The 15768-nt window shown below is 32.1% G+C and overlaps 1 protein-coding gene across 1 annotated transcript; it reads left to right on the top strand.

Moving 5' to 3' along the window:
* Window positions 1-5791: 5791 nt before the first annotated feature.
* Window positions 5792-9015, top strand: LOC130975112 (galacturonosyltransferase 8). Its single transcript, XM_057899944.1, has 3 exons — window positions 5792-5797; window positions 6521-7771; window positions 8740-9015. The coding sequence occupies exons 1-3, from the start codon at window positions 5792-5794 to the stop codon at window positions 9013-9015; spliced, it is 1533 nt and encodes a 510-aa protein (XP_057755927.1).
* Window positions 9016-15768: the final 6753 nt, after the last annotated feature.

Below are 15768 nucleotides of genomic sequence, written 5' to 3'. Positions count from 1 at the left end.
TAACTAATGTATTAGACATCTTTTTTATCACTTTAGATCTAAAGAACATCTGGGGGCGCATAGTTCGCAGATCATGGGGGCTGGCCATTCGGCCATGCCTGAACCTTTCACTTATGTATTTTCAACGGTGGAGTTTCTGCACACCATAGATTAAGGGTGTGGAGCTCTGCTGTACCTCAAGTTTCAATACAATTATTATTACTTTCTATTCAATTCTCTTTTATTCTTATTCCAAGATATACGTTACACTTAACTTTGATGAATGTGATGATCCGTGACACTCATCATCATTCTCACCTATGAACGCGCGTGACTGACAACCACTTCCGTTCTACTCAAGGCCGGGCGCATATCTCTTAGATTCCCCAACAGAATCTTCGTGGTATAAGCTAGATAGATGGCGGCATTCATGGGGATCCGGAAGGTCTAACCTTGTCTGTGGTATTCCGAGTAGGATCCTGGGAATCCGAAAAGTCTAACCTTGTCTGTGGTATTCCGAGTAGGATTCCGGTATTGAATGACTGTGACGAGCTTCAAACTCCTGAAGGCTGGGCGTGATGACAAACGCAAAAGAATCAATAGATTCTATTCCAACCTGATTGAGAATCGACAGATGATTAGCCGTGCTGTGACAGAGCATTTGGACCATTTTCACTGAGAGGATGGGATGTAGCTATCAACCTAGGGTGATGCCTCCAGACGATTAGCCGTGCAGTGACAGCGCATAGGACCATTTTCCCGAGAGGATTGAAAGTAGTCATTGATGATGGTGATGCCCTACATACAGCTTGCCATGGAAAGGAGTAAGAAGGATTGGATGAATGTAATAAGAAAGTAGAGATTCAAGAGGAGCACAGCATCTCCATACGCCTATCTGAAATTTCCACTATTGATTTACATAAGTATTTCTATCCCTTTTTATTTTCTGTTTATTATTTATTTTAGAAAATCCATAATCAATTGGTTTAATCCGCCTAACTGAGATTTACAAGGTGACCATAGCTTGCTTCATACCAACAATCTCCGTGGGATCGACCCTTACTCACGTAAGGTATTACTTGGATGACCTATTGCACTTGCTGGTTAGCTGTGCGAAGTTGTGAAAAATTATATAGAAACCATGGTATTGGCATCCTGTTTTTGGCGCCATTGCCAGGGAATGAAAAGCAATGAATTTTGAAAAAATGGAATAACAAAGGAATCACAATTTCGTCCACCACAAACCATGCATGATTTGTTTTGATTTGAAATTAAATCAGTATAACATATTATTTATACTTAGTTTAATAGTTTCGAAAAACGTTGGATTTGTATATTTTCTTTTGAAAAAGACAAACTAATTCCCTCCATTTCAATTTGAAGTTGTTCTAAGTTGTTGTACTATTTTCCTTAATGATGTTCATATTAAAACTATTCGATTCAAAATTTCTTCCTAAGCTTTGAATTAACTCCCTTTATGCTCCATTTCATTGCTTATATATATCCTTGTTTGTTGACGATATCACGTATTCCTTCAAATCCTTGCGAAATACCATCTTTTACAACTACGACATACCATCTTGTACAACTTGGAAAGTTGCTGGTTTGATTATGTAGCAGCAAAAAAATCAATTTTAAAGTAACAAACTTCAAAAATTTATATCTCCTAATCCAACCGTTAAACTTTAACCAAATTTTCCAGGATTTTTCTACACATCACAAAGATTCGAGAAAAATTAATCTCATACAATTGTGATGGTTAGATCGTTCCCAAAAAGTGTCCGAAACTGCTGCCAGAAAATAGATTATGCAGAATTTTGCCAAACCACAACTTTCAAAATATTTCAACCATACCAAAACAACCCAAAATTCATACCAAACACTACTTCAACCACTTTCTCAATCACACAACCTTCTAAACCATTCAACATTTCCAAATCCAACCAAATTCACATTTTCCACTTTCCATTAACCTTATTAACATCAACAACCCGCATCAACCATTAACAATCCTCAAAAATCATCATTACCCAATTCCCACATCATACACCAACACCATCATTTACCATAATCAACACAACTCATTAATAATCATCAACAATACCAAAAACTCTCAACAACCATAACAATTATCAATATTTATCCTCAATTTCCTCAACATCAACAACCATCATAACACTCATAATCAATATCAACCATCAACAATATGAACAATCACTACAAAACCTCATCAATTTCAATAATCATCAATTCTTCCTCAATTACAATTAAATCACACATGCATCATCAATCTTCATCATCATTAAATACTAACAATCATCATCAAACTTATATACTCCTCATACCAAAATTCCATATCATCATCACTATCATACAAGTTATTTCCAAATATCAAAATCACATACAATCAAACATAAACCCAAAGCATTCAATCCTGTCTTAAGGTCAACTAGCCTAAGTGTCCAGAAACATTACATATTACATAAAGAAAACTAAAATCATACCTTGGCCCCCAAACGCACCAAAACACCAAAACGAAGCCACCAAACTTGATCCAAAGCCTCAACCAACTCCAACAAACACCAAAGCTCAAACTAACAACACATATATCACCAAAATCAAAACCTAAGATAAACAAAACAACTAAACACAAGGGTTTAGTAAAACCTTACCTTGCCCAACGAGATTAAGGATAAAATCCAATAATTACCTACTACTAGAGATCACCTAAACAACCAAAACCACAAAATCTACTCAAAAACCAAATATAAAAATGCACAGAACTAGGGCTGGGAAACTAGAGCTTGAGATTCAGATTTTACCAGATTTCTTTAGATAGAAAGGAAGAGCTCATCGAGAGTTTCGCGTGACCACAAACGGCTCGTCAATCGAAGCTCCGGATCAAAAGTTATGGAGCTTTGAAGGAGGAGGTGAATAGTAACAATAGCTTCTTCTCCTCTCTTCTTCTAAACCGTGCCCCTTTCTCTCTCTTTTTGCCTCAAATGAGTTGAAATGCTCATTAATGAGCTTATATGTTGGGCCTTGGGACTGGTTTGAACCCGATCCAATCCGTTAGTATTTTTAGCCCGTTTGGCCTAGTTTGGGCCAAAACTTTCAGATTAGTTCCCGATTTTTAATTCTAAATTATTTTTTGTCCTTTTAAAAATAATAAATCAATTTTATAAATCTTATTTTTCACAAAACACAGTACCGGTTAGGCTTAAACCGGTTCGACCGTCGGTTCACAATTTTTTTCGGTTTTTGCAAAAAATACATTTTCTGACTCAGAAAAATTCATTGAAACCAAATTTCACCTTTATATTTTCAAATTAAAACTTCTAAATTTTGAATCTATCTCGGGCACTTAAAATTATTATTTTATTAAAATAATTTTTCGTAAAAAACCCCAGTTCTTACAGATGGTAATGCAGAAGTTTGTGAAACTCGTGAAGATTTTATGACTGATGAAGAATAGAATGATTATTAAATAACTTGTTTAGATTTTAGTTAATTAGTTGTTCATTCTAGTAGTTTGGTTGGTTTAGTTGCTACTTGAATTTATTTTAGTGTCGTATGAACTTGTGAGTTGTGAATTTGTGTTTTGATTTATGAATTTGTCTTGAATTGTGACTTTTGACTTATTATGGTATATATATATTAGTCATAATTCTATGGGTAATTTAGTTTATTTGAGATTTATTTTATTATCTGTAAAATTAGTTTTTACTATTAAATTTTTCTAAATTTTTATATTTTACGAGTTATATTTACGTTCTGTCTTACGATTCAACGAATTACGATTGTGAATTAGCTTAACGAATCAAGGTAAAAATTACGAGTTCACTACCTTGCATATAATAAGACTCTGACAACCGAATTGATCACATAAATGATAAAATAATAGAGTACAAAATAATTGAAATTTTATATAAAATTATAATAGGATTTACATTATAAAATTATTTTATCTAAAATTTTTAAAATCGGTTTACTTATTCAAATAAGTATTTTAAGAAATAAGCGAAATTTTAGGTAAGATAGTTATCAATTGTTGAACACGTAGCATTTGTGTTAGTTTGTAAAATAATCCAACACTTACCTTTTCTCTCCTCCCAGTAAAGAGGCCAATGTGTAGGCTAGAGGAACAAAATTCAAGTGCATGATTGTGTGAATTGTCAATCTAACCAATATTTGGATCCCAAAATGGTGAAACCTAGATTTCAACTCCCACTGATCCGAATCTTTAGCTTCAAATTCACTCTATTGCTCTCTGCCATTACCATCACCTTCTGCACTTTGTTCACTTTCTGTTTTCTCTTCACAGCCATTGTTTATTCCTCCAATCAGCGCCAACACTCGGTAACATCTTCAATTTCACTTCCTTCTCCAAATTTTCTTTTTTCCCTTTTGTTTTATTTCTCTATGATTATATTTTTTTCCAAAAGAAACAGACACTATTTTTTTTTTTTTTTATTTGAGTTGGCTTCTGGCTTCTGCATTAGTTTAATTCTAAAAGATGATTTGGTGGGATGAGTTGAGTTTAATTTATGATTTTGTAATTTTTGTTCAATGTTATTATGATTTTCACAAAAATGCTAAAAACCAAATAAGCAACGACATATTTTAGCTGATTGGCGGCTACTTTTTTTTCATGTATTATTATTATTATGTCGATTTATTTTATTAGTCTTTATAATTTTATTAAATTTATAATTAAATTTTTATATTTTTTTAATTAAATTTTTACAATAAATTTTTTTCATATCAAAAATATTAAAATTAATACAATATTCTTTTTAAAAAATATGTAGTTAAAAATCTAACTAGATTTTTTATTGTAAATACTTTCAATTTGTAAAAAAATATTCTATAAATTCTAATATTTTTTATATTGACAATGACCTAATTATAAAATAAAAAATAATATAAAAATTTAATTAAAAATATAAAAATTTAATTACAAATTTAACTAAATTATAAAGATTAATAGAATTATTATTATTGTTATTATTATTATTATTATTATTATTATTAAATCATAAAAAATATCTGCTAAAAATATTCTGAAAGATAAAAATATCTTAAAATATCAAATAAAAAAATATTTTAAAATGTGATGAAAATAATAAAATATTGTATATAGTTTGAAGGAAAAATATTACTTATACATTAAAAATAGGTCTTTAAATTAATTATTATATATTTAAATATATTTATACATGGAATTATATATACACCAAAATTAATTATCACGTATTAAAATATATATTTGATATCTCATAAAAATTTATATTATATTTCTATATATAAGTTTGATTATTTATCTGTTATTGGTTTGAGTATCTTATTATGACAAATTTAACTATTTTAATAATTACATAGATATATAATAACTAATTTGATGGCGTGACATTTTTATTTTGCATATTTATATATATTCTTTTAACTAAATGATCAACTATCAATATAATCAAACTTAATATAGTAGAATAATCAAACTTGTAATAGAATAATAATCAAATTTGTTTACATAATCAATTTTTTATGGGAAACGAAGAAACGATTAAATATTAATTTCTTTTTGGTTTTTGGTATTCATTTACTAAATAGTTATCTATTCTCACCAAAATTCTGACCAAAACAGACAAATTATTTTCCGAATATAAAAACAATATGTTATTTATAAAAGAAAATTTTTCGTTATTTTGCCTCCTTTATATTCTTTCGGAGTGTTTTTGTTCGTTTTGAATTTGAGGAGTATTTTGGCATTTTTGTTATTATTAATTTACTAATGAGATAGGCAACTGTTTCGATGACGGTACTATGCTAATATGTTCTTGTATTATGGTGATAAGTTTGATGAATGTTAACATTCTCAACAAATAAATGTACCTTTTCTTTTTGTGCTATCCATTCAAAGTTAATTTATATTAACTTTAAAAAAAATTTTTTTAATAGATAAAAACTATTTTATATTTGAATAAATTTTAAAAAATAATTATTAAGAATATTTTATTTTTACTTTTTTTTTAAATAAAGTAGTTAAATTTTAGAAAAATAAATATTTTTTTAATAATAATAATTTTTTAAAAGATATATTTCGATAAGTTTAAAATTAAATAAAAATATGTTACTTTTAAAAATAAAAAATATTAAAAATTCATCAAAATTTATTATTTTTTATTATTATTTAACTATTAACTCAATTTCTTTAACATAATATCTTTAATCTAGTAATCTAATAATATACTTTATCTTATTCTTTTAAACATTAATAATTAACCGATGACAAAAAATAATAAATTTTAATATAACTCTAACATTTTTTTTATTCAAAAAATTAATCCAAACCAATATCTATGTCTAAAATTAACAAAAATATTTTATTTTTTATAAATAAACTAATCCAAACCCACTTAGAAATATTGTATTTGTGAAAGAAGTTTTTTAATTTTTTAAAGTTTTATTTCTAAGTTTTATAGGCAACTATGGAGAGTCGATGAAGTTAGATTGATGAGTTTGCGTTGTGATTGTGAACTAGAATTTTGATGGTGTCGTCACAGACGAATTTGATTCAATTAGAAGGTCCATTTTGGCTCTTAAAAATGATCCACTCAAGCCTCGCTTGGATCAGATCCGTAAGCAAGCAGATGATCATCGGTCTCTGGCTCTGGTTTATGCATCTTATGCAAGGAAGCTCAAGCTCGAGAACTCAAAACTTGTCAGGATTTTTGCAGAATTGTCACGAAACTTGACAGATTTAATAAGCGAACCTCAGTATAGGGCTCTTCTAAGCAATGACGCAGTCCTTGTGGACGAATCAGTTGTTCGGCAGTTTGAGAAAGAAGTGAAGGAACGTATTAAAACCACACGTCAGGTGATTGGCGAAGCGAAGGAGTCATTTGTTATCCAGCTCAAGATTCAGAAGTTGAAGGATACAATTTTCGCTGTGAATGAGCAATTAACAAAGGCAAAGAAGCAAGGTGCCTTCTCGAGCTTGATCGCTGCAAAGTCAATTCCAAAGAACTTGCATTGTCTCACAATGAGGTTGATGGAAGAGCAGATCGCTCATCCTGAAAAGTACTCCGATGAAGGGAAGCTAACACCACCAGAAGTTGAAGATCCTAATCTGTACCACTATGCCATATTCTCTGATAATGTTGTTGCGGCATCTGTTGTGGTAAATTCAGCAACCAAAAATGCAAAGGAACCCTGGAAGCATGTGTTTCATGTTGTAACTGATAAGATGAATCTTGGAGCGATGCAAGTGATGTTTAAGCTGAAGGATTATAATGGTGCACATATTGAGGTAAAGGCAGTTGAGGATTACAAATTCCTGAATTCTTCGTATGTTCCAGTCCTTCGGCAATTGGAGTCTGCTAACCTTCAAAGATTTTACTTTGAGAACAAGCTTGAGAATGCTACAAAGGACACCACAAATATGAAGTTTAGGAATCCCAAATATTTATCAATCTTGAATCATTTGAGATTCTACTTACCAGAAATGTATCCAAAGCTTCACAGAATTTTATTTTTGGATGATGATATAGTTGTTCAAAAGGACCTCACTGGGTTATGGAAAATTGATATGGATGGCAAGGTGAATGGAGCTGTAGAAACATGCTTTGGATCATTCCATAGATATGCTCAGTACATGAATTTCTCGCATCCCTTGATCAAAGCAAAATTTAATCCAAAAGCTTGTGCTTGGGCTTATGGAATGAATTTCTTTGATTTAGACGCATGGAGAAGGGAAAAATGCACAGAAGAATATCATTATTGGCAGAATCTGGTAAGACTTTGAAGCTAATCTATTAACTTACCTACAATTATTTTGCAACCTTGATGCTCTTGTTTAACATTTACGAACAACTTAAAAGCACTAGAACATATGACCCCATAGGATTTTTGTTAAATTAATATAATATTTGAGAAGACAAATCTTAAATGGCCGCTGATAATAACCTCAAAAAACAATGAGGTCCTCAACAAAAGAAAATATCTTTTTTGCCTTTGAACTTTGTTTTTTTTTTTTTTTTTTTTGAGATTGATTAGTTCATTTGTCAATATTTTTCCTCTATATTAACGGAATAACCTTACATGCCATATTAAACTGTTGATTTATCCTAGTAACAAAAAAAAATTGTTGATTTATCCATTAAAAACCAACTAGGATTGGCAAAATCTTTTTTTTAGGAGTCTCGTTGTCTTTTAAGAATAATTGTCAAAATCGTCTAGTTATTTTATTTTATTTTATTTTTTATTACCTTTTTTAAATACATTAGCTAATTTTACTATGTAAAACTAAAAAATATTAGTAAATTTTAAATTGTTTTTACTTATAAAAATTAAATGGATGATATATTAGTGATTAATGTGTTATATAATTATATTGTGAAAAAATATCATTGATAAAAGAGTTATTCAGTTTCACAAAGTTAAATATCAAGAAACAAAAATAGTTTTTTTTTTATTGAAGGCTCGTAGTTCTTCAAAAAAAATTATCATAGGCTTGGGATGGATATTCAGTCATAAAAGTTTTCGTCATACTTGACGATGTTGTTAAGTTATAAGTGATATTAATTCGCACATCACACATCATCATGCCATACTATCAATGATTCTAGAAAGAGGATGCATTTTCAAAGTGTAGCATGTGTGTATACCACTGCGCATATATGATACGGTCTCATAATACATCAATTTATTTCATTTCACATCATTATGAGTTCAACATATCCAGTTCTCTTACTACTGCAGAATGAGAACCGGACACTCTGGAAACTAGGGACATTGCCTCCTGGTCTAATCACGTATTACTCAACGACAAAGCCGCTGGATAAGTCATGGCATGTTTTAGGACTTGGGTATAACCCAAGTATTAGCATGGAAGAGATTAACAACGCAGCAGTGGTTCACTTCAATGGTAACATGAAGCCATGGCTTGACATTGCCATGACACAATTCAAGCCACTTTGGACAAAGTATGTTGACTATGAGTTAGATTTTGTTCAGGCATGTAATTTTGGTATCTAAGTGGCCATGTTTACTGTTTAAGTTGTGAGAGGTGCAACAGTAGTTATTTGTTGGTTTGTCTTAATGGTGACTAGATTCTCACTTTCAATGCGTATATACTTTTTAACAGGATTTCTTAGCTTATCAATAAAAATTCTTGCATCTTTCCAATTGTAAAATACTTTGTTAGTTGACTTAGTTCTCATATGTATTACTCGAATTTGAGTCCGCTAGGGAGCCAATGGAATATCTATACAATGGCTACAATAGGTTGTTTTTAAGGCCCAATATGAATAAAAAGTGATTATTAACACCTTTTTATCCTAATTAAACTAAATGGCTGTTCAGTTTTTTTAACCCTTCTTTTTTCAATATTCCCTCAATTGCTGTATTCAGAAAGGTAGGCTATGGTTCTCCCAAAACCCCCATTGTTGAAGCTGAACATCCCCTCCCAAGCAGCCGCCGCGTGACCGTCGACCTGCGTCGCTGCCGCAGACGAGCTCTGGGGCCAACCTCGCTCGCACACGCCCTCCGTTGCTGCCAGCAATTCCTGGACCTGTGACGGCGAAGCATTCTCTCCGACGTGCCGCAGGACACCGACCCTCCGCCACACGCCGCCGTCCTAGCATTCAGCAACCCGTCCTAGCATTCGCGGCTGAACTCCCTGGAGCTACATCTCTGCTCAATCTGGAGCCCTAATCTCCGTCGACGCGCCCTCCACCACCAATCGTCGTTCGCGCTCGCCATTCTGCGTTAGTCGGAGACCTCAGACCTCCTCTTACGTCACCAATACATGGTTGAAACACATCATCATCAACGATTAGCAGCTGGTGGCTTCATGTCTTTTTCTGATGATTCATACTTCTGCTTCTTCTCATGCTGAATACTGTGTATATTGATGATTTGTTGAATTTCTGAAAGTGAAAACCTCACTTTGCTGCATGATTGTTGTGTCTAAACTTATTGATTACCATTGTGCTGCGGATGGTTGCTTTCGATGTATTTTTTCGCGAAAAAAATTGCAAAATCTTGGTTTAAATATGCGATTTTTACTTTTTCGCGCTGTGTCGACCGTTGTTGATATTTAGTTGACTCTGTATGGATGGTTACTTCATCTGGTTTTTGGATGGTCGTTTTCCATCAAGAAGGACCTATCTGGTTAATGAGTTATTAGTTTTATGCAGGCATTTTGTTCTTTACTTTCTAATGCTGTTTAGCAATTAATCTTAGTATCTGAGAACTATTGTATATTTTCTGAGAAAGTGTACTTATTTGCGTGAGACACAAAAAAAATGAGTACATGCTTATTGTGACATGAATGTCATTAAAGAGCATTCAAATGGTCTGTAGCTAGTTCTTTCAACATCAATACAACATCCCAAGTGGGGTGGACCACCACATATTTCACAAAATTTTTAAAATATCTTTTTCTTTTTAATATTGTGGCACCCTAAACACAGCTATTAAAATTTGAATGATACAAGAACATTTAACATCAATTGTTCTTGACTTTCCTATCAAGAAAATAATACAATATAATTTTTTTAAGTGGCGGGGTGAGTTGAAGTGGAAGGGTTAACTCAAATTCCTCTTAACATCACAAAATTATAAATTAAGAAAACAAATGAATAATAATACTATGTTATTCGTACTCATTTTTTATTATAGTCGAAGCGAAAATATTTAATATTTATTCCTATTGGATAACATGTCTTAATTTAATATTTGATCATTGTTTAGTATAACCTTGTTTTCGTGAGTTATTAACTATGATTTGTTTTTATTTTGCTTCTTTTTTCATGAGCACATGATAAGTTAAGGCTTGAATCTGTTGGTTACTTTACCGAACATTTGGATGGTCGAGTTCGAAGATGGTAAATGCTATTTTGATCCAAGTACACTAGCAGCTTCTTTGCATGATTTGTTGTTTGATCGGACTCTTGTTTTAGTTAGTATGACAATGCATACAAGAGAAAGGAAGTTAGATCACCATTCACTGCACCTAGCACGAATACATTGATAGAACGAGCGGAAGGATTACCAAAGGGGAGGATAATCAAAGGGAGGAAGAAGTAGCTTTCTTGGGTTTAACTACTATGAATTTATTTACCATATGAAACTTAGCTTACTTTATGCTTAGATTAATCGTGATTTATTTATGATACATTTCAATGACTTGTTTCCAGTAGTTTTTTGGTTTTTAAAATAAACTTCTATGAATCTGTTCGTTTAAAGTTGTTCAGTCATGACACACCTACTATTGTGGCAAACTGAGCATCCCTTTTGATTAGGAAATTAACCATCTAATTGCATATTGAACAGAACATCCATTTTGTTATGTCTTATCATAGGTGTGTCTCTTTTTTATTTCAAATTTGACTTTAATACGTTAAGTTATGATATCATTATCACTGGTGTTAACACAAGATCCAGCTATTCCTTTGGGATGCATGCATGATGCATATATTTGTTGAAATACCCGAAGAATAACCATCCACAACTACTGAGAAACTGAACATCCAAAATCATACAATAACGAACATCCAACGTAACGCGGTAAAATTAACAACGTCATTACCTTGTAAAACGACCAGCTACTTCACAAGTGACCGTGTAAAATAGGAAAAATAACATTCAAAAACCGTGATAGTCAGATAGAACTTAACCAGCAATCATTGTACACAAGTAGTTACCCAAGAATAACCATCCATGTTCACAGTAAAATCGAACATCTGAATACGTATATAAATGAACATCCCAAGTATTATAAAAATAAAAAACATGTAGTCACTATCTAAAATGCAAAGCTACGTACCGAATGACTATATAGTATAGGATGAAGTGAATTAGTACAAATGTAATAACCTAACTCATAAGTTAAAGAATAAACATCATCTATAATCATTATGCATTCAGTTCATTTAAATTCATAACGTAAAGTGGTTCATGCTGGCCAAAGAAAATTGGTTCATGTAAATTACGCAAGTATATACTCTTGCAACAGCTGCCTACAAATCTTAAAACTATTTATTAATGACATAAGACCACCTTCTTCATCTAATATTGATTATAAATGGATACCAATATAAATCCTATACACATGGAGATTAAAAATAAACACAAGCACAACCATGTCCAACTTATTCTAAATTTTGTTAAAGGAGCTTAACAAATTCATGAAACCACCAGCTTGTTGGGGATCATTCTGGCCAACAACAACACCGAAGTTTACATCTTGAGATGCCTCCGGACGAACCACCTGCTAAATACAACCAAAAATGACTGCAATTAACTTTTTGTATAGTACTATTCTAAATAAACATGCAAGGTGAAGATTGATATTATCATGTACAGGGGAGGCATTCTTATTTTTTCTCCGAGCAGATTTCTTAAGGGACTTCTCCATACATATAAGCATATAACCATGAAAAATCAGCATATAATATACTTATATACTGATATACTTACTAATTAATTAAAAGTTAGAACAAAAGAATAAAGGAACTAAACGGTAGTGCACATTTACTTACTAAAATCTAACAACTAAACTATGAAAAAAAATGAGTACATGCTTATTGTTACATGAATGTCATTAATGAGCATTCAAATGGTCTGTAGCTAGTTCTTTCAACATCAATACAACATCCTAAGTGAGATGGACCACCACATATTTCACAACATTTTTAAAATATCTTTTTCATTTTAATATTGTGGCACCTTAAACACAGCTATTAAAATTTGAATGATACAAGAACATTTAACATCAATTGTTCTTGACTTTCCTAGCAAAAAAATAATACAATATAATTTTTTTAAGTGACGGGGTGAGTTGAGGTGGAAGGGTTAACTCAAATTCCTCTTAACATTACAAAATTATAAATTAAGAAAACAAATGAATAATAATACTATGTTATTTGTACTCATTTTTTCTTATAGTAGAAGCAAAAATATATCTCTGCCTATTGGATATTATGTGAGCATCCAAGAACAGAGAAATACATGTCGATTCTGTGTACAAGACAGAATGAATACACAAAACATTTTCCTTTCTCACACAAAACATTTCTCTAGGACACAATAAAATTGGATAGAAGGATTGAATCCCAAACCATTTGGTCACATTTCAAGACTTTGTAACAAATTTACCTCAACCACCTTCTAAGATCACTAGTTGGAGAAGGAGAAACTTCACCACCAAGACTCTCAGTGCAGCAAGAAGAGTAATTGGATTATTGCTCTAACCCAAAATGTGAAGCACTCACACTCTTGAAACTTGGACTCCTCAAACTATCGGCCATAATTTCCATACCCTATTCCTACATTATATAGATCGGGAGGAATAGGAAAAGAGAGCCTTTTATTTGCACCACCAACTCTATCCCTCTCTAGTGTGGATGGCCTGTGTCTTGTGCACTCTGTGACCGAATCCTCGCGACTCGATTGTTGCCATGTAGTTAGGCAATGTACCCCTACCTCCACTACTTGTTCCGGCTCGTCCGCCATTTTAACACAAGCTACCGATGTAATGATAATTAGACCTCAAGCTTCGTGTCTGAGAAAGTGTGGTAGCTTCTATCATCTCTAACACACTGAGGGCTTGCATAGAAGCATAGAAGCATATAATATGCAGGAAGCATACAAGCATACCATACCATTATAAAACCATTCTATAAGCATGCCATGCTTAATTAAGTTATGCAAATTCTCCATACATATAAGCATACCATTCAATATAAAACAATCACAGATTCATTAGAATCACAAATTTTCCATCACATCTAGGTAAACATTAAACATAAAAATACACAAGCCATGAGCATTGAGATTTAAAATCTAATTCAGTTGAAAAACAACCATCCACTATCAATTTTTTGCACATAATTTGCTCACCTTATTCAATTCATCATCGTCAACGACATAATGGTCGGCCGCATTTTCATGTGGATTTGATGACTTCTCATTGCCGCCGGTATATGGAACACAACACAGCAGATCACCCATATCGCACTCCTTTAACAAACTTCGGCTGGGTGATATACGTGAAGGAGGAAGCACGCTTGAAACACCTTCAACTTGCGACGTCCACATCGGGAAAAGGCACACACCGGCTGCGCACTATCCTCGATGGACGTCCTTGTTGCTGCCTTGCCGCGAAGATTGACTAGACGAGAGGAACGTCGTCTTGGGCTGTGGACTATGCGCAGGGTGAAACCGGTCAGAACAGACTCGGACGGCAGGCGGTGATCGTGGCAGCGCTGCTCCGGCAAGATTCTTGGAGAAATGGAGAGAATGGAGGTCACGCCATATTGAGAGAGGAGGTTCGTTGTTTTTTTCTGTAACTAACAGTAATCCTAATCTGTTTTAAATTTCAAATTAGAAATAATTTAAAATTAATTAATTTCCCATCAAATATTTTAAATTTTAAATTAACCCCATTGTATGCATTGTACAATACCTCTATTGTTTCCTCATACTTTTCCCTCATATTTATTCACATTGCAATAATGGTATTAGATATATCTTGAGCCTGAGCAAAATTTTGAATGAAACATTTTACTTTTCAAGTTGCCTTAGTTGTTAATATTTGTTAAGATTTTTTAGCTTATTTTATCTATTCGGTGCATTAGAGATGACTTTATTTATTTATAATATCTTATTTTTAATATGAGTAAATAATATTTTTACTTATAAAAGTTTAAAATGATGACGATCTATTCTTAAATTATCAAACTAAAATTGCACTTATAAAAAATAATTTGTGTAAAAAATATTCAAATGCGTAAATTTCATTCATAAATAAATTTGTTAATCTATTAAAATTTTATAAATAAAATTAGTAATTTATTTATCTTTTATATGTACAAAGTTAATTTTATTCTTTGTAAAATGAATTTGTCAGTATTTTATATTTTATTTGTATAACACACTTACTTATAGGACGACACTATTTCTACTTTTTTTGGGAAGACACATGGTATTATTTGTATAAGTAAAGCATTAGATGTTGACTATGGCAATCGTCTTAACCAAGGTATAGTCTGCGCAAACAAGCCGAACGGATATTAGCGGCAGCTTTTTAAGGATTTACGGCAGTTTGAAACTATCGTAGACTACCAACAGTTGAAGAACCACTTTTCTTAAGGATGTAGGATTGGGTTTTGCAGCGGTTCTCAGCAATCGCTGGTTTAACCGTCACAAATTACATATTTTGGGTTGATATGATTTCTGATTTCCTCCTAATTTTGCAACGGTCATAAACCGCTGCTATTTGGTGCCGTGGATATTTTTGAAATTTTAATTAGCGGCGGTTTCGAACCGCCGGCATGTTAAACTCACCAACTTTTTAAAATTATTAGCGATGGCTCCGAACCGCGGCTATTTATTGCTGCTATTTTTTAATATAAAAATGTTTTAATCAGTTTTTCTTTAGATATTCTAGGAATTTTTTTAGGATTATTTTTTAATTTTAAAATTCTTATTAATTTTCTATAAAAATCTAAATTGAGACAAGAACTCCTAAAAATTTAATTGCCAAACAAACTAATATATTTATATTAATATCAATAAAGTATTTCACTAATTACGTGTGCTGCAAAGTCAACTTAAATAAAACATATACTTCAAATAAAATAACATATAATCCTAATTTCTATTTTCCGCTATGTTCATCCAAAGAATTCATGCACATGCAGCGATGTCTGGTGGCAACTCCCCACCTTGCCGTTGAATCAGTTAACTTAGAATACTCTCTATTGCCTCCTCTTTTTATCTTCT

Source organism: Arachis stenosperma, chromosome 4, assembly GCF_014773155.1.
Source record: "Arachis stenosperma cultivar V10309 chromosome 4, arast.V10309.gnm1.PFL2, whole genome shotgun sequence".
Taxonomy (NCBI): Eukaryota; Viridiplantae; Streptophyta; class Magnoliopsida; order Fabales; family Fabaceae; genus Arachis; species Arachis stenosperma.
Note: the sequence above shows the minus strand (reverse complement) of the source record. Positions and strands in the feature narration are given on the sequence as shown.